Here is a 23053-nt window from a genome sequence, read left to right as displayed (position 1 = left end):
TCTAGCTCATCTCTGACTCTAGTGAAATGGTCAGTAGATGACATCACTGTGCCAACCACAGAGAAGATCTTCAGGCCCTCTGAAAAATATTTTTCAAAGCCCCAAGGAAACCTAAGCAGTCTCTGAAATTTTTTTCCAGTTTATGAAAATTGGATTCTTATAAAAGAAAAATGGACCATTTTTACTGCAACAAAAACTGATTTGTAAAAGCTGGAAGCAGTTTAAAAATACTCAACATGAGGTTCTTGTTAGTCTTGAAAAGTAAGAGTTATAATAAAAAAAAACTGTCCAAAAATATGGTATGGATACATTGTATATAAGGGGAAAAAAGGCTAGTCTTACTCCTATTATTTTTAATTAGCTTCAATAGCAAGTTCCACTTTACTTTCTAACGCCAGTTCAGGTTTTGGGAGGGGAAGATTTACATCTGACCCTCTGGCAATGTCAACTCTATAGCTAATGCCTTGGAGCCCTAATACACTTTGCATTACCTCAAAATGTTGGGAAATTCTGGTGCCAAGAGGTTCAAACTGATAGTGACACATGTCTAAAACCCAGGATTCGCTGTCCAACTGCCAGTATGTATTTTATCAAACATCCAGTCTCCCTCGTAGAATAGGATGGATGAGTTTAACAGTTTTCACTGTTTCCAATTAAACTGCCCTGCTATATTACAAAAATGCAGACGTTCAGATTAAGAAGGACCCCCCCGACTTGGATTTTAAGAAATATACAATTTGAACTGTTTAAACAATACTCTAAATTTGACTCAGTTACCCCATTTTAACAGACTTGTCCCATTACTAAACATGGTTATTTTAGGAAGAAATTGAAGAATTTTTCTGTGAACAATTAAAAAAAAAAAACTCTTACACAAATTACAAATTTGTTCTTTACCTTGCAGAAACTTGGGATCATCTACTTTATCTGAACCCACTGAAACTGACATGTTAAAAATCCACAAAGACTGAAAAGTCACGATTACTGGTTGAATAGCATGCCACTTGGCACTGGTATGCTGTTTCATGTTCTCAAATCATTAGAAACAATGGTAATTATAAAAATTCACATTTTATACATTTTTAAAATATTATTACTATTCCAATTAACTTGACACTGCTTGTTAATCAAAGACATATGATGAAGAACAGGGAAAGAATTTCTAAGTCATCTGGACAATTTTCCTGATTTAAAGAAAAAAAAAACTACCATACGACCCAGCAATCCCACTACTGGGCATATACCCTGAGAAAACCATAATTCAAAAAGAGTCATGTACCAGTATGTTCATTGCAGCTCTATTTACAGTAGCCAGGACATGGAAGCAACCTAAGTGTCCATCAACAGATGATTGGATAAAGAAGATGTGGCACATATATACAATGGAATATTACTCAGCTATAAAAAGAAACAAAATTGAGTTATTTGTAGTGAGGTGGATGGACCTAGAGTCTGTCATACAGAGTGAAGTCAGAAAGAGAAAAACAAATACCGTATGCTAACACATATATATGGAATCTAAGGAAAAAAAAAACGGTCGTGAAGAACCTAGGGGTAAGATGGGAATAAAGACACAGACCTACTAGAGAATGGACTTGAGGATATGGGGAAGGGAAAGGGTAAGCTGTGACAAAGTGAGAGAGTGGCATGGATGTATATACACTACCAAATGTAAAACAGATAGCTAGTGGGAAGCAGCCACATAGCACAGGGAGATCAGCTCGGTGCTTTGTGACCACCTAGAGGGGTGGGATAGGGAGGGTGGAAGGGAGGGAGACGCAAGAGGGAAGAGATATGGGAACATATGTATATGTATAACTGATTAACTTTGTTATAAAGCAGAAACTAACACACCATTGTAAAGCAATTATGCTCCAATAAAGATGTTAAAAAAAACCACCTCAAAATAGATAACATTTCCTGTTTTTAAAATCAGCTTTTTCAATATTCAAAATTCAATCAAGGCATTATTCTTTCATAATTAACCCAAATTCTTCATGTTGTTCAGTAAGTCTGCTTATTCTTATATTCACAGTAAAGATGAAGAATAAGAGTTCAACACCTTCTGTCTACATTTTTCAAAAATATTCCCATTTTGCTTAAAATCAATTAAAATGAAATATTTCAAAAGCATCATTTTAAGTCAATGTTATTTAGTCTAATAGGTTTTAAATTTACCTATTGGATATCAGAAGCCTAAAGGTAGCCATTAGTTTAAAATTTCACATCTGGGACATTATGCATCAAAATTATCATGCCAAAATATGTGAATAATTATGGAACAATTTAAAATACTTAAATCTTTGTAGAATTAAAAAAAATAAGCCAGAGTTAAGGTCCATGGTTTGTTGCTATCAAAGAAGAACAAAGAAATCCTATTAGAAGACAATCCTAACAACAAAAATGATTCATAAAAGAAAGAGTAAATGATTCTAGAGAAGGTCAATAAAAAATGTAGCAAAGAACAACTATGAATTTGGTTATACTGTAAGCTTTCTCTGTATATCTGCTGATAAAATTTAGAGTCCCTTTTTATTTGATCTGTTACTCAGAAAAAAACTGAGGAAATTCATAGTAAATTATTTCTTCTGGAAATACAAAGAGAAAATGATACAGTTACATGATTTAAGGCCTGAAAAATTACAAAAGACAAGAGATGAAAGACTTAGCTTTCTCAAGGGAAGTTCTTTTGAAAGGGCAAACAATTCTCAATTCAAAATGATTATAATAAATAAGTATATCACTCTTGATTTGAAAAAATATATAGTCTACATGAAGTTTTATTAACTAATCCTTTAAACCAACATAGCTGTGATGTGTTTTTTATGATGTGAAAAAAGCTACTTATATATTTTTATTCTTGAAAAGGAACTAAAGGCACAAAGGTAAGAGAACTTTCCCAGTCTTTTAAAAAACAACTTGTTAACAGAACTGAGGAATAAAATCCTGAAATCTTTGGACACAGTACATAACTTAATCTTTGAGTATAGCCATCTCTCTAAACATCTTTATTGTTTTATAAAATGACCATTTTTGAAAACCAGAAATGAAAGATTTTGCTGAGTTGAGCTCAAGTTCATTCCTTTGGATATTCAATTTTAATGAAAATGTTCAGGTTCTTTAAAATCACATAACTATAGAAAAAAATCATGTCTTTCTCAAATAAGTAACGCATGGTTAGTATCACACAAAACAATGTTTTGTTCATAGTGAAACATAAATGGCAGAAAAATTAATCTTTTAAATGCTATCAGCAAAAATTTTCAATATAAACATTAGGATTATATAATGAAATAACTTCTTCCCTTTCTAATTATGTTTCAGAAAACATTTGTACAGTGAATTGTCACATGATGGAGTATAATAGTTATAATAATTAAAGAGAATCTCTATTTAAATAATTATAGCTAACACAGACAGAGACATCAGAAGTAATCAAAAGCCATATGCTTCTGGTATTTAACCATGTTTAATTTTTTTTCCTAAGGCAAGTCGTTTCTCATCATGACAATCCAGTACACCAATGAAACTATTTCTAAAGTGTTATTATTTAAGTTCACTAAAGACTACTGAACTACATATAAGGTTATTGCATTTCATAAAATACCCCTGTATTTTTCCACTATGCTTTTAAATTTTGTCACGACCAACAGTGGGTTGTGAAATCAATATAGTGGGCTGCAATCTGAATTTTAAAAATAAAATTGAATAGACTAAAGCAGAATATATCATTGTGCATTACAGATAGTAAGAGTAATTACTGCTTTAAGAATTTTTTGTTTTATATATATGTGTGTGTATATATATAACACATATACATATATGTATATATATAAATATGTATGTGTGCACTGGGTTGCAATATGAAAGGTATTTCTTAATATGGGTTGTGGCAAAACAAAACAAAAAAACACTTAAAAGTCACTATAATATGCTACGTTTCCTTCAAAATTAGGTACCGTGTTATACTGGAAAGATCATAAGACATATAGACCTAAGTTCAAATTTTTTTCTCTATCATCCTACATGTGTGAGTTGGTTACTTAAATTATTAGAACCTTGATTTTTCATTTTTAAAATGTCTATGAAAATAGACATTATAAAAATCTTGCTAAGTAAGTTAAAATAAACATAATAAATATTTGCAAAATAAATTATACATAATTGATAATGGTTGCAATAATTATTACTATTGAATTGAAATGGCTTACTACAAGCGATGATTCAAGAGTTGTAACGCATTGGTCACAATTGTATTCTTAAACACATCCTCCAAACATAAATATTTATGTTAATAAAATTATAATTTTAGAAGAGAAAATTAAATCAATAATCTAAAGAAAAAACTAGTCTTAAGGGCAAAAAGACTACATCTATTCACTGGACCATTTTAATGTGAAATTTCAATAGTCATCCTAAATTAAAATATTACACCTCTAGCAATGATATGAAGGGAAAACTATTATTTACACTTTCTGGCAAGACTTAAAAAATCTATGAGACCAGTAATGAAGCAGGATATCTGTTGAGGGAAACTTTACTATAATTGTACAACAATGCTGGCATGTTAGGTTTTTTCCCTTAAGTATTTTATTTGAATGCCATGCAGGGAGGAAAAGTCTTTAATTTAATCAAAGCATCAACTTTTTTTTTTTTTGCGGTACGTGGGCCTCTCACTGTTGTGGCCTCTCCCATTGCGGAGCACAGGCTCATGGCCGCAGGCTCAGCGGCCACTGCTCACGGGCTCAGCGGCCATGGCTCACGGGCCCAGCCGCTCCGCGGCATGTGGGATCTTCCCGGACCGGGGCACGAACCCGTGTCCCCTGCATCGGGGACCCCTGGACTCTCAACCACTGCGCCACCAGGGAAGCCCTAAGCATCAACTTTTTAAAACGGTGATGTCTGAATAATTGTTAAAATACATGTATTGTAACAATAAATGCTGAAGAGGGTGTAGAGAAAAGGGAACCCTCTTGCACTGTTGATGGGAATGTAAATTGATACAGCCACTATGGAGAACAGTATGGAGGTTCCTTAGAAAACTAAAAATAGAACTACCATATGACCCAGCAATCCCACTACTGGGCATATACCCTGAGAAAACCATAATTCAAAAAGAGTCATGTACCACAATGTTCATTGCAGCACTATTTACAATAGCCAGGACATGGAAGCAACCTAAGTGTCCATTGACAGATGCATGCATAAAGAAGATGTGGCACATATATACAATGGAATATTACTCAGCCATAAAAGGAAATGAAATTGAGTTATTTGCAGTGAGGTGGATGGACCTAGAGTCTGTCATACAGAGTGAAGTAAATCAGAAAGAGAAAAACAAATACTGTATGCTAAGACATATATATGGAATCTAAAAAAAGAAGAAAAAAAAAAGGTTCTCAAGAACCTAGGGGCAGGACAGGAATAAAGATGCAGACGTACTACAGAATGGACTTGAGGACACGGGGAGGGGGAAGGGTAAGCTGGGACGAACTGAGAGAGTGGCATGGACATATGTACACTACCAAATGTAGACTAAATAGCTAGTGGGAAGCAGCTGCATAGCACTGGGAGATCAGCTCGGTGCTTTGTGACCACCTAGAGGGGTGGGATAGGGAGGGTGACGCAAGAGGGAGGAGATATGGGGATATATGTGTATGTATAGCTGATTCACTTTGTTATAAAGCAGAAACTAAGACACCATTGTAAAGCAAGTATACTCCAATAAAGATGTTAAAAAAAAAAAAGAACAAAGTTTAAAAAAAATACATGTATTGTGTTCTTATTTTATATTTTATTGGCTTTGGAAAACACTTACGAAACAATCTGGGTCATTAATTTGGCAAAAGTACTGTCTATTTCAATAGACAGCCTGTATTTTCCAAAGTGAGGAAGCATATACACACATACACACACACACACACACACACCATATATATATATATATACACACACACACACACACACATTTTTTTTTAGAACTGTGATCTTCATTTTTTTACATACAAAATGTGACTTCATAAGTTAATTTAAAATCAAATGAGTATGTTCTTGAAAATATTCAGGATTCTTTTTTTTTTTTTACTCTTTAATGGAAAAAGAAAAATGGGAAGTGAAGAAAATTTTAGCTTTTCAAAAACAAGGGGAACAGCATATATTAGATTTTTCTTGGAAGACTGTTTACCTGCCAGGAAATGAATGCTGCCCAGCTACATCTCCATTTTGAAGGTGATAATCATTGAAGAAATCTGGACTCATGGCTCCTTCAGAGGCAACTAATCCATCTAGGATGAAAGAAAATAGTAACTAGTGAAACATCTTTGCAGGGAATAAAAAGGAAACTGTTCTATCAAGTAACACAATAGAAAATAACCTGTATATTTAATCCGGAAGAAAAATGTTAGCACGATATTCAATTCTCTCTGGGAGTATGAACAGAAGACCATACATACTTAAGTGTTCTTTTACAATGACTAGACATTTATTGAGCATCTACTATGTGGTAGTACTATATTTTATTAGAGAGATGAATAAGAAAATCTCTGCCTTCAAGGGGCTTCCAGTTTTGTGGAGAAGACAACAAAAGTTAAGGGATGAGGTAGGATAGGGAGGGACAATAAACCTTCCAGGCTAAGAAACAGAATGAGTAAGGAAATAGAAGAGACATTAAATAGCATGGTTTCGGTAAAGACCAACACTCTAGTATGTCCGACATTTTATACCCAGACAGCTTCATCTGCATAGTATGATTAGGGAATTATACATTTCAAATAAGTGAATTTTTATATAAGCAATGCTTGACACTTTAAGTGTCAAACCTTAAACACACAAACTTGGGTTAGAAATCCTTGAAAATACATTTTATATTTCCTGTGTTTTTAAAAAGTATACTGAATATAATTTTAAAACTTCTTGATAACTCAGTCTTCATTATAAACATCAATTATTATGTAGTAACGCCCTAGGTTATTAGATATATTTGACTACCTATGCTATGTGGCTACACTACTATGCTTTTTGAGTACTTTTTCTTTGCTTATAAAGTGCTCCTTTTCCTAAATCTAAGTCTTTATTATTACTTCTTGCTGATTTTAGAGTGATACTACTTTCTCATTCGCTCCAATCTAAGAATCCAGATGACCTATTTTTGATAGAATTATGAGTAAGTTAAGAATAAGAAGAATCTGAGGAAAAAAGATCCAAGTGATGGCCTCAGGGCTGTTTTATGCATAGAACAAATATATTTTAGTATATGGCTTTTGTAATTACTATTTGAAAAGCTCTGAAGCCTTTTAAAGTTTCCTTTTCTGAAAGTACTCTGGGTTGGTAAGTGACCTCTAGGTCACTTGTTGGCTAGGTGGTATCCACAACATAGTTTATAAATTTGGCACACAGTAAGCAAATTATTCAGTCACCAGACAATCATTTTACACCTACCACATGCAATAATACTTTGCTAGGTCCTGTGGAAAAACTTAGAATACATCATTTCTGTTTTCAGGAATTTCAGGTTAAGTGAAATACAAATAGACACTTAAGATGCAATTAAATAATACATTTCATTAATAAATGATACACAACAGGAAGGGATATACCCACTAAATGAACGCTGGAGGCTGAAAAAGCTACAGAAGGATTACTGTGTTCTGTAGAGGTTAGAAAATCCTACTTGGGAAGGGAGGGAGGCAGAGGTGTAACTGATTTGAGTATTGATAGACAGCTGGGAATTAAATGATAAAATCTGTTTAGGAGTAAGGGTATTAAAAATCGAATAGATGGTAAAAATTAATAGAGTTGGGAAATGAATAGGTAAAAATAATTGGTATTTCCATAAGACTCCTGTACTGTACTACTCATTTGTTACATATATCCATTTGTTACATACCATATACTAAAGACTTGCATTATTATTTAATTGTTGAATTGTTAATAATACCTCTGGTATTTACCTTATTACTTTAGTAAATTTAAAATACTTAAGAGGTAGCTAAAAAGTATGTAATATTTAGTCCAGTTTCTGTGTCCTCTAGAAGTTAAAAATTCTATAAACCAAAAGTCCAGCTAAACACAAAAAAAGTTACAAAAAATGAAATTATGGGAATGCCAAGACACCACAGATTGAGAGTTAAGCGGCTAAAAAAATTAATTTTCTATGGATCTAAGACTGTGAAAGTTTGGCTAAAATTAACAAGGTGAAGACCACAAAAATCAACAAGTTTCTCTGTTAAATTAAAACCAAATAATTTAGGATCAGGAGTTAAGAAATCTGCCAATTTTAGAGGAACAAAGCTAAGTAATGCCAAAATAAAATGTATACCACACTTTGAAAATGAATACAAAGATATTCAGCATGCCAGCAGCATAAAAGATTCTAACACTCAGAAATATAACACTCATATAAATACAACCAAATAAACATACCTGAATTATACATTAAAAGTTAATATTACATGAAACACGATCTAGTGAAGTGAATCAGATGAGGAAGAACTTAAATGAAAAACTGTTGTCAAATTCTCAACATCTTCATTTTGATTCAAAGCTCTCATTGTCTTCAAAGGGAAAAATGAGTAAGAAGGATAAATGGAATACAGGGAACTACAAACGGGGATCTCATCAAATAGAGATGAAACCAGAAAAAATTTGAATTTAAAGATTCAGCCAGAAATTTTATAAACCCAGAATACAACTAGTTTAAGAAATTTTGTAAACCTAGAATACAGTAAGTTTAGTAATACAATAAGCCTGATATTATGTGAATAAAGAGTAAACTTATATTTCTGAACTTAATTTTTAATAATCCTAATCATTTGGTAAACTACAGCTTCTACACTGCCCTTTAATGACTTGACAAAATTTAGGTAACTCTGTAATATGAGCAATCATTCTTCACTATAATGAAGTATAGAAGTTAAATTATATCTTAAATCATCAACTCAAGTACTTCAACTTCTTTGGAATTAACTGTTTCTCAGCATTCTGTAACCAAAATTAATTTTTATAGAAATACTGAAAAGGAATCATGTATTTTTGGTTGTAATCATGTATTCAGATAAATCTAGGAGTGTCCTTCTTAAGCTCCTACTCTAACCTTACTGTTTCAAAGACAGCAACAAGGAATCAAAGAATTTCATGTAACATTTAAATGCCCAGAGAACAAATAGAAGACAGAGAGGATATACACCAGAGCACTTTGTAAATTGTAGAGCATCATATACATTTAGGTTATTAAATTACATGAAACCTTTTAGACCATAGTTATATAACACACCTTCTTGAGGTGCTCTAAGTAATGATGATAAATGTGGTTATGAGTAAAATGGGGTATGTATTGGAACAAGAATGAAATCAAAGCAAATTTACTGCCAGCATAGATAATTTATCAACTTTCTGATTTCTGAAACTCAGTTAAAAAAACTGGCTTATACATATTGAATAAATAAAAGTAAACAAATACAAAAACTCAGTATCTTCTTATATATTGTTACTGAAGTAAACTTTATTTCTAAAAGTCAAATGAAAACGTAGTATTAGGCTCTTTGGTGAACTAGCTAAAAGTGAAATCATGACTGTGTGGGAGGAAACAGATATAAAGAGTGAAGAAAATGAGAAAAAGAAATGACTAAAATAGATAAATCATAACTTATTTGGCTACACCTGATAAGATACATCACATAAACACATAGGTTAATGAAAATTATGGTTTTACAATGATCCTGAGACAGAAATAAACCATTTTAAGTTTCATATTCTGTAATATAGTTACATAATAAATGCTAAGGATAAGATTCATCACAATGAATGAAGAACAACAGCAAAAAAGTAACAAATAATTTAGAAATGTGTAGTAGCAATACAGCTTTATAAATTACAATATACTTCCTCTGTGGGTAAAAAGTACTACAGCAAACAGCATCATTTTCATGATAGAAAAGGAAATTAGTCAGTAACTGCAATCACAATTATTTTAGACTAAGAAAAAAAAATAATGTAACTATAAGGAGATGTATAAGTAGATTCCTATTTCAGATAACAGAATGAGGGTCCTTTTTTTAAAATAATAGCAAGAAAGAAACAGATACATTTTGACATGTCTAACAGTTGGAAAGCATAGAGAGCAATACTAATGACCAGGAAGTAGCAAATGCTATTTCATTTTTAAATAAAAGATAAGACCAGGGTATCACTGGCCATTTAGCTTAAACTCTGTGGTTGAAAAATTACTACAGTTGCTTTTATCAGAAGCTGCCTAAAGTTTCATGGAGAGCCAGAGACTTAAGTAACATTGCTAAAGCATCCCAACAAATCTGCAGTGTTACAAATTTATCTGATGTTTCTGAAGATACAACTGCACACAGTAAAAGACAAGAGACTAGCATTGTCGAGATTTCCATGACACATATCAAAAACACCACAGAGACTCACTTAGTTGATGAACTATTCATGAAAAATAAAGTAGGTAAAATAATAAACTAAAAAAGTACAGGTGGCTTGATATGAGAATTTTATCTTTAAACTCACAGCAATGTAATCTCTGCTGTCAAGTGTGTACCATATCATCAGGCTATAGGTATAAAAAAACAACCATGAGGCTATCTAAAGATAACATTTCACCCCTCCAATGCTTAGATTTATTTATTTTTCCATCAGCTGTGGCTGTTTCTAAATTTAGATATACAAAAATGTGTACAATTCAGATTTCTCACAAAAGCATAGGTTGTACATTTTAATTGTATCTCACAGAAAAATGTTATGATTTTCATTTTAAGGGGTCAACTTAAATGAATTAATTTTGGAAAAGTGGTACAATTTTTTAGAAATCTGTTCTGAAATTCTAATTGTATTAAAACAACAAAGTTAAATACTGAGGTGGTTACAAGTTTTATTCGTTTTTGGAAACTGCTCATTGATTCACACTGAAAAGTAGCTATCTATCAATTTTCAAAGCAAGAAACCTGATTCCAAGAAATTCTGATTTCTATTATCAAAAAATTCACATCATATATATTTTACATCATTTTACTTCATGAATATCTGACTAGGTAAGGAACAGCTGCTTGCCATTATTAAATTAAGAAATTCTGGTTGGTTGAAATTAATCATCTACTCCATCTGGTTTGAAACTCAAAGCAGTATTTCATAACTACTGTAAAGTTCAGTTAGGAAGAAATCTATTTAATTTTCAAAGTAAAGTACCAATTTTCCAGGATTCAAGTATCTATATCAAATATAAAAATAATGCAGCCTTATGGGCAATATGCACAGCATACAATTATGAAAAATATATGAATGAACACATAGTAGGAAAAAAAGGTGAGCCATTAATTCAGATACAATTACTTTAAATGCTTTTTATTTGCAACCTGCTACAGATCTTAGTTAGAAATCCCTTCTTTTGTCTCTTCAACTAAATGACTTCAATGAAGTAATTAATTGAAGTAATTACTTCAATGAAGTAATTAATACTGGTAACAGTGCAACACATTAAAAGGGAGAATATGCAAAAACTTACCAAAATCCCTGGAAAAAGGCAGGATGGCAAAATCAACAAGGGTATGTAAGATCTATGTAAAAATTAAATTTTGCCTTGAAAATACTAGCAAGAGTTTAGAATGAAAAAACTATTGCTATAAAGTGTCTAAATCTTCCCAACCAGAGAACCAAACAGGGGTTACTAGTTTGAAAATAAAGCAAAACCATGGCAAAATGAGACTGTTAAAATGAAACACACAGGAAAAGAAAACATAAATTATACATTTAAATAAATGCAGAATAGAGAAAAATATCACATTTTCAAACAGAAGTCAGAAATCTTGAAGATGTCATTTTAAGTTACACATTCTAGAAAATAATAAACTAAGAGCAATTAATTTTCCTGGTCACAGCCTTTTTAATGGGGATCACATCAAACACAGCCTTTTTAATGGGGATCACATCAAAGACTAACTTGGAAAAAAATAATGGTGAGTTAATAGGTTTGCTTGGTGTGTGTACTGATGTTATGTCTAAAATCATTAGCAGAAGGCCATTTATATACTAAAAGAAGTGCTTACAAAGCTTGAGAATGAGCAAGGTTGGCAGACAAAAATCCCTACTTATATCACACACACAGACTTATTTTTGCTTTGGTTATCATTTTACCTGAGCTGTAGAAAAGGTCAGGTCTCTCAAGAATGTCTCCTTCATGGATGTATGGCTCAATTCGATCATCACCATACAAGTACTGCTCACTCTCATCCATCTGACGACTCTCTACCATCTCCAGCCACTGAGAGTTATGCCAACGAAACTTTTCACTCTGAATTTTCTTAGCCCATTCTTCATCATATTCCTATTGCAAACAAAGTCAATTATTTTTATGTAAGCTTATGAAGGCACTTCCTTGGCACTCAGATAGCAGTACATTTAGCTTATAAGAAGAGAATTTTGGGGCCTTTGTTTGGGTCAGAGAAAACATTAAAAGTACCTGTTCAGAACTACTGTACACGATAATCAATAAAAATCAATTTATTACATATATTAAGACATCTCTGTTTGGATTACCAATCGCCATTGGCAATGGCAAAAACTGGAAAAGTTCAAATTTCACAAATTCTTTATCTAAGTATTACTAGAATTTAGGTAAGCAACCAGACTTCAGCTTCCAAAGAGTTTTGTGGCTATAATTACTGTGGCACTAATGACAGGTGGTTGAGCATTAAAATTACATCTTTCGCTGTATCTTTTTGTTTAGATAAAATTTTTCAGTAGGAAAAAAATGCACTATTAAAGAATTTCTCCTAAAAACTGAAATGGTTTACTACAAAAAACAAATAGCAGAATTTAATTCAATTTTGTTTCAACCACAAAATAATAATGTCTTATTTGGTCATAATTATTTCTTTAAACATCTCCTGCTTTAACCATGAACTCTTGAGGAGCAAGACTGTGGCTTATTCATTGTATCTGTAGCATCTATTGACAGAGAACTTCATTGGTGCGTGTTTTTGAAGGGCAAGTAGGCAAATTATTACAAAAGTTACAGCTGAACCTATCTAGCTCCACAGGTTGTGGTTACTTCTGACAAGTGTATTCACTTAATTAATGGACAGTACCACTGATGACTTAGATGGAAAAAAAAGGCTTCAGGTATTTCTTGTCATCCTAATCACCGGGTTCTTAGTTTTAAATTCCTCTGTCTTTTCTTTAACACTTTTGTTTATATATTTTTTTTAAGTTGGTAAGGTGCCAGGCAATACTACTGTCCTCCAATAGTTAGGATGATCACGATAACTAAGAGGTGGACCAAATATATATTTTAGGTGAATGCTGAGCAATTTTCATACAAAGCCAAGTAAGGCTTAAGTCAAAAACTGTCATCACAGAATAAATTTCTGGGATGTAAGAATACATATGAAATTTTATAATAAAGGTATTCATTATTATCAAAATTTTTCTTGTTAAATTTTAAGTTTCACATTATCAATATATCTCTTAGCAGTGTCAGCTGTTAGACTGTGTGTTCTATACTGTACAACTCTGAAACTATATAGATGTTACTTTTCAACTTAGGTTGGTGGAAGTAGAAGATATTTTTTGGCTATGGTACTGCTAATGGCAATTTTGCCACCAAATTATTAACCGTTCATTCTTTCTAGTGGTTATCTATTAAAATTCCTATCAGTTGTCAGTTTATTTCCTAATATAATTATTTAAAATTAAATTGTATAAAAGAGTTATCATAAATATTATTGCATTTTACTTAAAATAATAAACATTAATTCAACTGTTATAATCACAATATTTAATAGAATATGCCTTATAATACTAGATATCCTATTAGATCTACATTAAATACTGGAACTAATTTGAGTGGTATTGTTTCTTTCATGAATAGCAGTTTGTTTTACTTGGCAAGAGGTATAAAACTAACTTTTCATTTTGGTAGAAAAATTTAAAATTTGATTATCTGAATGAAGAAGTATCCAAGGAAGATGACAGACATATGATTTGAATGTTTTATTATAATTTAAGTTCAAGCATGTGGATTCCTAGTGTAAGAACAGAAGTTGAAATCATCAAGCACCCAAAGCATGTAAAATATGGGGTTTGCTATTCCACTAAGGCTAAAACTTGCTTCTTGTGAATATCTGTGAAACGTTACAGGGGTACGTATAATTTAAAAAAGTAAATCCTTCCCTGGTGGTCCAGTGGCTAAGACTCTGCACTTCCAATGCAGGGGACGCAGGTTCGATCCCTGGTCAGGGAACAAAGGTCCCATATGCTGCATGGTGTGGCCAAAAAAATAAAATAAATCCTTAAACTGCATATCCATAAAAATGTATTTGGCCTAGTAAGTAATGCTCTGCACAAAGAAGAAAATTCACGCTTATTCTATGAGTTATCATCTCTACCCTTCTTGTAAGATTTTACTATTCTAGTTTAATAATAAAAATACATCTAATAAATGTAGAAATGTGTAATAAATGAGCTGTTTTCATCACAAACAACAGCCTTTCTAACTTAAGCCTTTTTACCCTTTAAACTTATTGCAATGTTCTTATTAATGAACCTACACACACAAGCCTGAGTTTTTTTGTTTAAAGACTATTTACACTGTATTTGACAGAAGTCCAAACACACAAACCAAAAACATCCATGAAACTCCATGGCTAGCTTGTGACACTAAAGCTTGACTTCTTAGTGTCTTGGGAAAGCTGATTTTCCAATGCAGTGAGTTAGCATCAGATTTAATAAGACTACCCTTATGCTGATGTGAATTCCTTTAAAGCTTTTGCCTTCCTTTTATTATGATTATTTTTTAATATCAGTTTATGACTGAGCAAACCCACAGAACCAGGGCATCTCTTAACATTATAAGGCCAAAAGGTACAGTAACAATGATATAGATTGTACTATTTTCTTTATTAAAGATAATTTTATTCTTATTTTAAGTATTTTTGTACAATAAAACAACAGGCTTACTTTTCTATGACTAACATAATGAGTAACATGTACATTATTGTTTACTGGATAACAACTATGGTTGTCTTCTCAGCTCTTCAGAAAAAAAAACAAAAACAAAAGTTTCTCCCTCAGTAAATATGAAACAGAATATGTTATTCTATACCAAGCTGAGTAATCATTTAGGATACAGAAAATTATGTTCTGCAGAAGATCCAACAATGATTACAGATTCCTACTACAATGAATCCACTACAATGACATGTGGAGTTTTCACAAAAGATGGCCTTGAGACTCATTAAATACAGCGAGCTTTTTGTTATAGATCATAGGAAAGAAAATGGCAAAAAACCCTGACCAAACAGTATCAAGGCCTTAAAGTCTCAAGCAGTTATGACTTTTTGAAAACATTTGGAGTTTTATGATTATAAAACTATTTCCATTATAAAACTATTTCCTGACTGAAAGTTGAAAATTATAGAAAAAATACCCTAATATCTTTACCTTAGCTAGAACCACAATAAATACTGGTATATACTAGTTTTCAGTGACTTTCTTAATTCTAATATTAACAGCTAACTTTGGAGGATGTTTTAAAATATGCATTTTTAAATTTAGAGGCTAAGTATAAAACATTATTAAGATATTATACTTGTGCCATAAAGGTTTGCTCTAGTTTGTGATAATGCAGCCTCAGGTATTCGAATATTTACCAAATGTAGCATCCTGGAATGAAGGATGTTATGAGGAATGCAATATTTGTTTAAATATTTTCATTTCTTTTTCCTTAATAGCAAATTGGTTAGAATCAAAAAAGATAGTACAGTTTTGCTATATGATGCTGTATTTTTCATCTTTATGTTTCTGAAACACTGATTTTTATGTTCCATATTTCTTGAAAATTAAATATTTTAGCTTATGGATGTTGAAGATCTATTTATCAACCGTAGTGAATTAATAGGTTAGGACAGTGGTCCCAAGAATTTTAGATTTTAGAAAGGTTCAAAAGTAAATCTGTGGGACTTGGGACTTCCCTGGTGGTGCAGTGGTTAAGAATCCACCTGCCAGGGCTTCCCTGGTGGTGCAGTGGTTGAGAGTCCGCCTGCCGATGCAGGGCACACGGGTTCGTGCCCCGGTCCGGGAGGATCCCGCATGCTGCGGAGCGGCTGGGCCCGTGAGCCGTGGCTGCTGGGCCTGTGCGTCCGGAGCCTGTGCTCCGCAGCGGGAGAGGCCACAGCAGTGAGAGGCCCACGTAGCGCAAAAAAAAAAAAAAAAAAAGAATCCATCTGCCAATGCAGGGGACATGGGTTCGAACCCTGGTCCAGGAAGATCCCACATGCCGTGGAGCAGCTAAGCCCGTGTGCCACAACTACTGAGCCTGTGCTCTAGAGCCCACGGGCCACAACTACTGAGCCTGAGTGCCACAACTGCTGAAGTCTGCATGCCTAGAGTCCGTGCTCTGCAACAAGAGAAGCCACTGCAATGAGAAGCCCACACACCTTAACGAAGAGTAGCCCCCGCTCACCGCAACCAGAGAAAGCCCGCGTGTAGCAATGAAGACCCAACGCAGCCAAAAATAAATAAATAAATAAATGAATATATTTATTTATTTATCATTTTTTGCGGTACGTGGGCCTCTCACTGTTGTGGCCTCTCCCGTTGTGGAGCACAGGCTCCGGACACGCAGGCTCAGCGGCCATGGCTCACGGGCCCAGGCGCTCCGCGGCATGTGGGATCTTCCCTGACCAGGGCACAAACCCATGTCCCCTGCATCGGCAGGCGGACTCTCAACCACTGCGTCACCAGGGAAACCCATAAATTAATTTTTTTAAAAAAGTAAATCTGTGGGACTGATATTAAATGTAAATCAACTTCCACCTACTATTATTGTTTTATAAAAGAAAGGCCATTTTAAGACTAAAAATGTGAGAAAGATGATCTCAAAATAAAGATATACCTTCCCAACACTAAAATACTTTAACTTTACATTTACAACTCCTCCCCAGTTCTGGTCTCTCTCTTCTCTTTCCTCTCTCACTTTCACACACACACACACACACACACACACACACACACTTTTTTCTTTTCCCTCTCTTTTCCATTTTAGTGAAAACCAGTGAAAGCTTTATCATACCCCAGTGGACCAGCATATTCTGGAATCCCTAGTCTCAGCTATCTTCTGTATCTATGCTCAGTGAGTATAGTTTAATAGCCCTGGCAAAGTCATACTTTCTTTGTGTCTCAGAGTCTGAATTTATAGACACTAATAATGTGGTATGGTATAATACAAAGAACATTGGATAAGGGCCAAGAGACCTGGGTTCTCCTTCTAGTTCTGATACTAACAGAAATATGCAACCTTCTAAAGGTATTTTAAAATCTGTTGGTCTCAGATTCTTCAATTGTAAAATGAAACAAATCTAAGATTTATTCAAGTTCTAAAATTCCTCAAATACAAATCTATAATTAATACCATTACCTCATAAAGCTGTTGAAATAACTATCCCCCAAAACTGCAGAATAATAGCAATATACAGAGGTCATCTTTTAAAAATTACATAGCAATTCTAAATGAATATTGTATCAAAATTTAATAAATTCAACATATATCAATTAAAACCAATTCCCTCTAACCCCTCTCCCCCAAATCCCTACTTCCCTCTTATATCACTGCCCCCTCAGTATCAGAAAATAGATACGGGAATTCAGGGATGTCATAGCTCAAACACAGGCAAGAAATGTCATCAAAATTTATCAAGCTATTGTGGAAATACTCTAGGAATATAGTTGTTTTTTCTTCATTTTTGAAATGCTTCTTTTCACAAGGAGTGCACCCTGATATCCTTGCTTTGGGACTCTAGTTTGTCTTGTATTTAAAGGTACACATGCTTTGTCTTTTATTTTCTTCTCAGCTCCTGACATTATGACCTTAAGCACTAGTTTTCATAAATTCTAAAGTGTCACGAAAGACTTATGGTTTGATTTTATATGGAATGTGCCATCCTTTCTGAAGTCCTATATCATTTTGTTTACTACTAAACCACTGAAACATTATGAAGCCTTAACCAGCTTATTATCAGAGCCTGTTCACTATCAGGAAAACTCTTTGTCACTGGCTTCCGTCACACCTTGTATCTGATTAACACACTACAGGGTAACACAGAGCTACATAGATCTGCTTTGTGTTCTAACGTAACTGATGGAAAACAGATTTTCCTTTCTCCTTTAACGTGGCTGCCCCCTAATTGAGAATGTAATATGGTTTATTTAATACAATTCTTCATACTAAATTAAAGCAGATCTAGAGTAATTTAGTTGCTCATTAAGATTAAGGTAGTAGCTGCTAAAAAGATGCCTTTTATAGCTTAGAAAATACTTCTCCCAATGATATGTATATATTATCTATATTTATCTAATACATAATTAAACACACATACATAATAGAGTTGTTGACTTTTATGCACATACTACCTGTTTCTCAATAGTACTGTCTCAAATGTTGCCCTTTAGTCTTGACTATGGCATTTTCTAACCAGACCTCAAAGTACAATTATCTCTTCAACCTCTGTTTAAAGCACTGAGGAGGCTCATCTGTGTAATATCATTTCAAATATCATGTCCACAGAGTAAAAGATATAACTAAATAAAATTTATTTAAGCAAGGAATCATGACTTTTCGTTCATACCATGCTTTTTTTTTTTAATCCAACTGCTGACAATTAAAAAAGCAATAAAGTAACATGCATAATACTGGTAGGGAATACACACACATGCATATATATATATGCATGTAAATTCTAATAAACTAGAAAAATATCTTAAATTTCTGCCTTTCAGATTTATGCAATATAAAAATGAACTCCATAAGAGGGCTAACCACTAAAACCAACTGGGTTTATCTCACGAAGCCCAATTTGACTGTATGGAATTGAGAAATTAACATCAAACTTACAAATCTGAGAAATGAAAATTTGCCAAGACTGTAGAACAAGCAAGAACCAACTCCACCTGCTTTGGAAAGAACATTTTAGAAGTTTCTGTCAACAACTCACTTGAAAATCCCCGCTCTGTGCCCATAACCAACCTGCAAGCCAATTAAAAGTAAAAACCTTCTACCCATTTTACCAATCCCTACCCATTCATGGTTTTGAAATCCTGTCCTGAAATAACCTGAGTTTTAAGCTAACGCTAATCCTAACCCTATGAAACTTTCTCTATAACTTCCCTTTCAAGATATTATAAGACATTTTTACGGCTTCTCTGGTGGCGCAGTGGTTGAGAGTCCGCCTGCTGATGCAAGGGACACGGGTTCGTGCCCCGGTCCAGGAAGATCCCACATGCCGCGGAGCGGCTGGGCCCGTAAGTCATGGCCGCTGAGCCTGCGAGTCCGGAGCCTGTGCTCTGCGGCGGGAGAGGCCACAGCAGTGAGAGGCCCGCATACCACAAAAAAAAAAAAAAAAAAGATATTATAAGATATTTTTAAAAAGTGTTCTCCTTTGCTAGACGTTTATTATTAATAAATCCACCTTTTCTGTCTGACACAGGCTTCCCCTGGTAATTTTTGAGGGGACTATGACAGTTGATGTCTTAGAGGTTACATGTAAACCTACATTAGTTTATCTCACTTCAATATACCAGTCTTATTAAATATAATTGTGTCTATCCTAGAATGAAGATAGCACCTTGTTTTCGTAGTTTAAAATAATTCCAGATTATTTTAATACACACAATTTGCCAATGATCAAAATTAACAGTTAAAAGAGAAAAAGCTGCCATTCAAAATCTTAGTGACACAAACCTGTGTTAGTATCAAATCACATGTAGGCCTGTGGCTGGCTAGAAGGCAACAGACATCAGTATTTTACCAGAGAACCTAGGTACATTCCCTTCTCCATAAACATCCTGTAGATACAATGTGCAATGCATTAGTACAGAATATCTATTGACAGCCCATGTAGTAGTACTGCTCCTAAAAGGCCAGTTCATGTCTAGACGACAGTATCCTGGTGTCTAGATTGTAAACTATATTCTAGAGACTTCATGTTGTTTTTTATTCCCAGTGTCAACCTTAGTTGTCTGGAACACAGTATGTGCTTAATAAACATGTATTAAATGTTTGACAACCCAGTAATGTCAGGGGAGGAAATTGTTTACTAATTGGGGAGGAATTTGAGGTTCTCAAATACTTCATACAAAGCTGAGGAAGGACTGAGGGATAAAAATCTAATTGGGTTTTTAGAAGCTCTCTATGTATAGAGGGTTCTGATCTTCCCTTGATGATCTTCAAGTCTTGGAAGAGAAAAGGCAATGATCAATTGCTGTATAATTCCCTTGGAAGATGAGGAAGCTAGGCTCCTCTCTCCTGGCCTCTGTTCTCCTCTCTGCAGCTACCCCATTCCCTGCCTCCCAAAGCTACATGCAAAGCCTAGTCAGACAGGCAACAATTTGCTGATGAGGCAACAGAGACTGCATCACCAAACATGTAATCCTCTACAGTACAAAGAGTACTATGAACACATATCTGTTTCAATTCACCAATTGAGGGCCTGGGCCTAAATACATCAAACACTTCATCACTAATGTAACATTTCTATAATTTGGGGAAAGAATACTTTACTGCAGAGGGCATATTTCCCTAAGGTTTGCAAGGCATCTAATTTTTCTTGGTATTATTCCATGATGTTTGTCTTGAGTGCAAGAAGTTTGCTTTCTTAAAGATAAATCGCCTTAAGCTACAAATATTCCCACTCTTTCTGTATTTTTTTGATCATAGCCATGCCAAGAATACTCGGAAATCAAAATCTAGAGGTAAAAAAGAGTCTTAAGAGATCATCTACTTCCATTTTAGGCAGGTTTCTAACAAACTATTTTAGAAAGTTGGTTATTTAGCTGTTACTAATGTTAACTGGACAGACTTCACATTCTCCCTTGACAGCCTATTTCTAGTGTTTCATCATCTTTGCTGTGTCTAATCAAAGTTTCTCCTGTTTCAAATTAAGTCAATTTCCTCTTGTTTTACTCTTTAAAAAGATTTGGGACAAGCAAATAACACCCTGCGTCGTGATCAGTAATAGAGTCTGAGCTCAAAGAACTAAAGAATGGCAGCTACGTCCCAAGTGGACCTGAGAAGCTGTCTTTTTACTGATGCATTAAAATGCCCCACTCCTCAAATTTCTTCCAAATGAGGCCCAGCAAACCAGTATAACTTTGGTCTGAGGTTAGTCTGGTTTGGTCTGATAAATTGAGTCCAAATCCAAATTAGTCACCACAGATTCAGAACATGGGTAATTTAACACATGGGGCACTTCTACACTAGCAAAGGTAGCTTCCTATTTCTCTACACTGTCCTAATCAACACCTTTCAGTAAATTGACCTATTCTGTTAACTTCCCTGACATGAAGTCTTAAAGTGCCAAATTCAGCCATTTTTCAGGACAATCTTAAAGTAAACTACAAATAGAAATATGTCTGGCCAAAATATATATATTCCAAATAACTTTCCAGAGTTTAAATCCAAACTGTGAACAGATTATCTTCCCATATCATTTTAAAAGTTGAACAGAAAATAACATAAATAATTAACTTTACTAAGGAAAGGAAACGTTGATCCAGATATTTAATCTATATATAAACTTCACAACTTGGTGTGAATTTTGGTTTAGTTTGAACAAAACATATTGAGTGACCATCATGTGGCAGATGCTCATATATATTTTCTCTAACTTCTTTAATCCTCAGAAGTGTCACTGTAAACTAAATCTTCAAGAAGTTAAATAAATTGCCTGAGATTATTCAGCAGGTGAGAGAACTAGAATCAGTTGTATTCTAAATGCAATACTCTATTGGATCAAGTTGCCACTTCATAGAGGCCAAAAGTTTAATCTAAGATCAGAATCCCTACTCAACTGACAAGGGAAGAAAAATGTTTTGGGAAGAAGCTGCCCCTGGTGTTGCGGTTTCCTATTACCAAGATAAAATTGAGCCAGGGCCTTGAATCCTACAAGGTGTATAATAGCAGAAAGGTAAAAAAACATTCTTCTAGCAGAACATGGGATGTTTCCAGAGTCTGGTGCCCACCTATCAGCTGTATTGGACTACCTCCTTCTCTTCTAAGAACCTCAGCTATGACTATGACTCAGTTGAGTAGCACAGCATAGGACTTCCAGATCACATGAATAATTCACATGTGAATATCTTTAAATATTCTCAGTTTAACAACTCTAGTATTTCTGAGTATCTTTTTAGACTTAAGTTTTACAAAGTATGAAATGAAACAATCTAAAATTACTTGGCACCACATCAAATACTTACTTTGTAAGTCCAGTGTAGAGAGGTATAGAGAGATTAGGTGAACTTTCAGATTACTTGTTCAAATTTGTTTTATACTAACTCACATGATCAGACAGCATCTTAGGGAACCAGACAGAGCTAGCTGACGTATCACCAGTTTCATTTTGCTGATTCTTCTTGGAAGTCCTCTTATTCACAAGGCTTTTTATGAATGTAATAATCTAAAATAATTTTCTTTGTGATTTTATATTTTAACTCTGACCAGGATTTATAAGTTCTTGCAAGGAGGGTAGGATCAACGAAGTAAAATGAAGACTAAAAATATTCATTGGATTTAGAAAAATGAAGGTCAAGGTGACTTTCGTAAGCACCACTTCAATGCAGTAATGGAGGCAGAAGCAAGAATTGGTAGAAAGGAGAAAGGGGAATGCAGAAAGGAGGATGGGAAAGTGAAGAAGTGAAGGAAGTAATATGTAGACATTTTTTTCAAAATGTTGATTCTAGAGAGAAAGAGAGAGGTAGGACAGAGACACAGGGTGGGGATAACTCCTGTTTAAAATGAGAGGCTTGAGCCCAGAGCTTAGAAATAATTGGGAATGAAAATTTTATCTTATGACAAATAAATTCACATTTTACAATAAATATTTTTATAAGACTAAGCTGGCCTTTTGGAACTATCACTAGCCTGTATTCTAAACCAAACATACCTAATACATAAATCTAAACATATTTTTACCTTCCATCTACTTTTTCTCAAAGAAGGTAATTTTAAAAGTATGATAAAATCAATTCATAACAGACTGACATCTCTCTCTTTTCC

General features: G+C 33.9%; 1 protein-coding gene across 3 annotated transcripts in view; it reads right to left on the bottom strand.

Annotated features, from left to right (window-relative positions):
• The window catches only part of KIFAP3 (kinesin associated protein 3), a 158413-nt gene that overhangs the window by 24329 nt on the left and 111031 nt on the right, over positions 1-23053 (bottom strand). For all 3 annotated transcript variants that reach the window (XM_060296557.1, XM_030875504.2, XM_030875507.2), the window contains 2 exons: positions 12142-12331; positions 6185-6284 (listed from right to left, as the gene is read on the bottom strand). In XM_060296557.1, coding sequence (XP_060152540.1) covers positions 6185-6284; positions 12142-12331 — 290 coding nt within the window. The remainder of the gene's footprint in view (positions 1-6184; positions 6285-12141; positions 12332-23053) is intronic.

This window comes from Globicephala melas, chromosome 1 (genome assembly GCF_963455315.2).
Source record: "Globicephala melas chromosome 1, mGloMel1.2, whole genome shotgun sequence".
Taxonomy (NCBI): domain Eukaryota; kingdom Metazoa; phylum Chordata; class Mammalia; order Artiodactyla; family Delphinidae; genus Globicephala; species Globicephala melas.
Note: the sequence above shows the minus strand (reverse complement) of the source record. Positions and strands in the feature narration are given on the sequence as shown.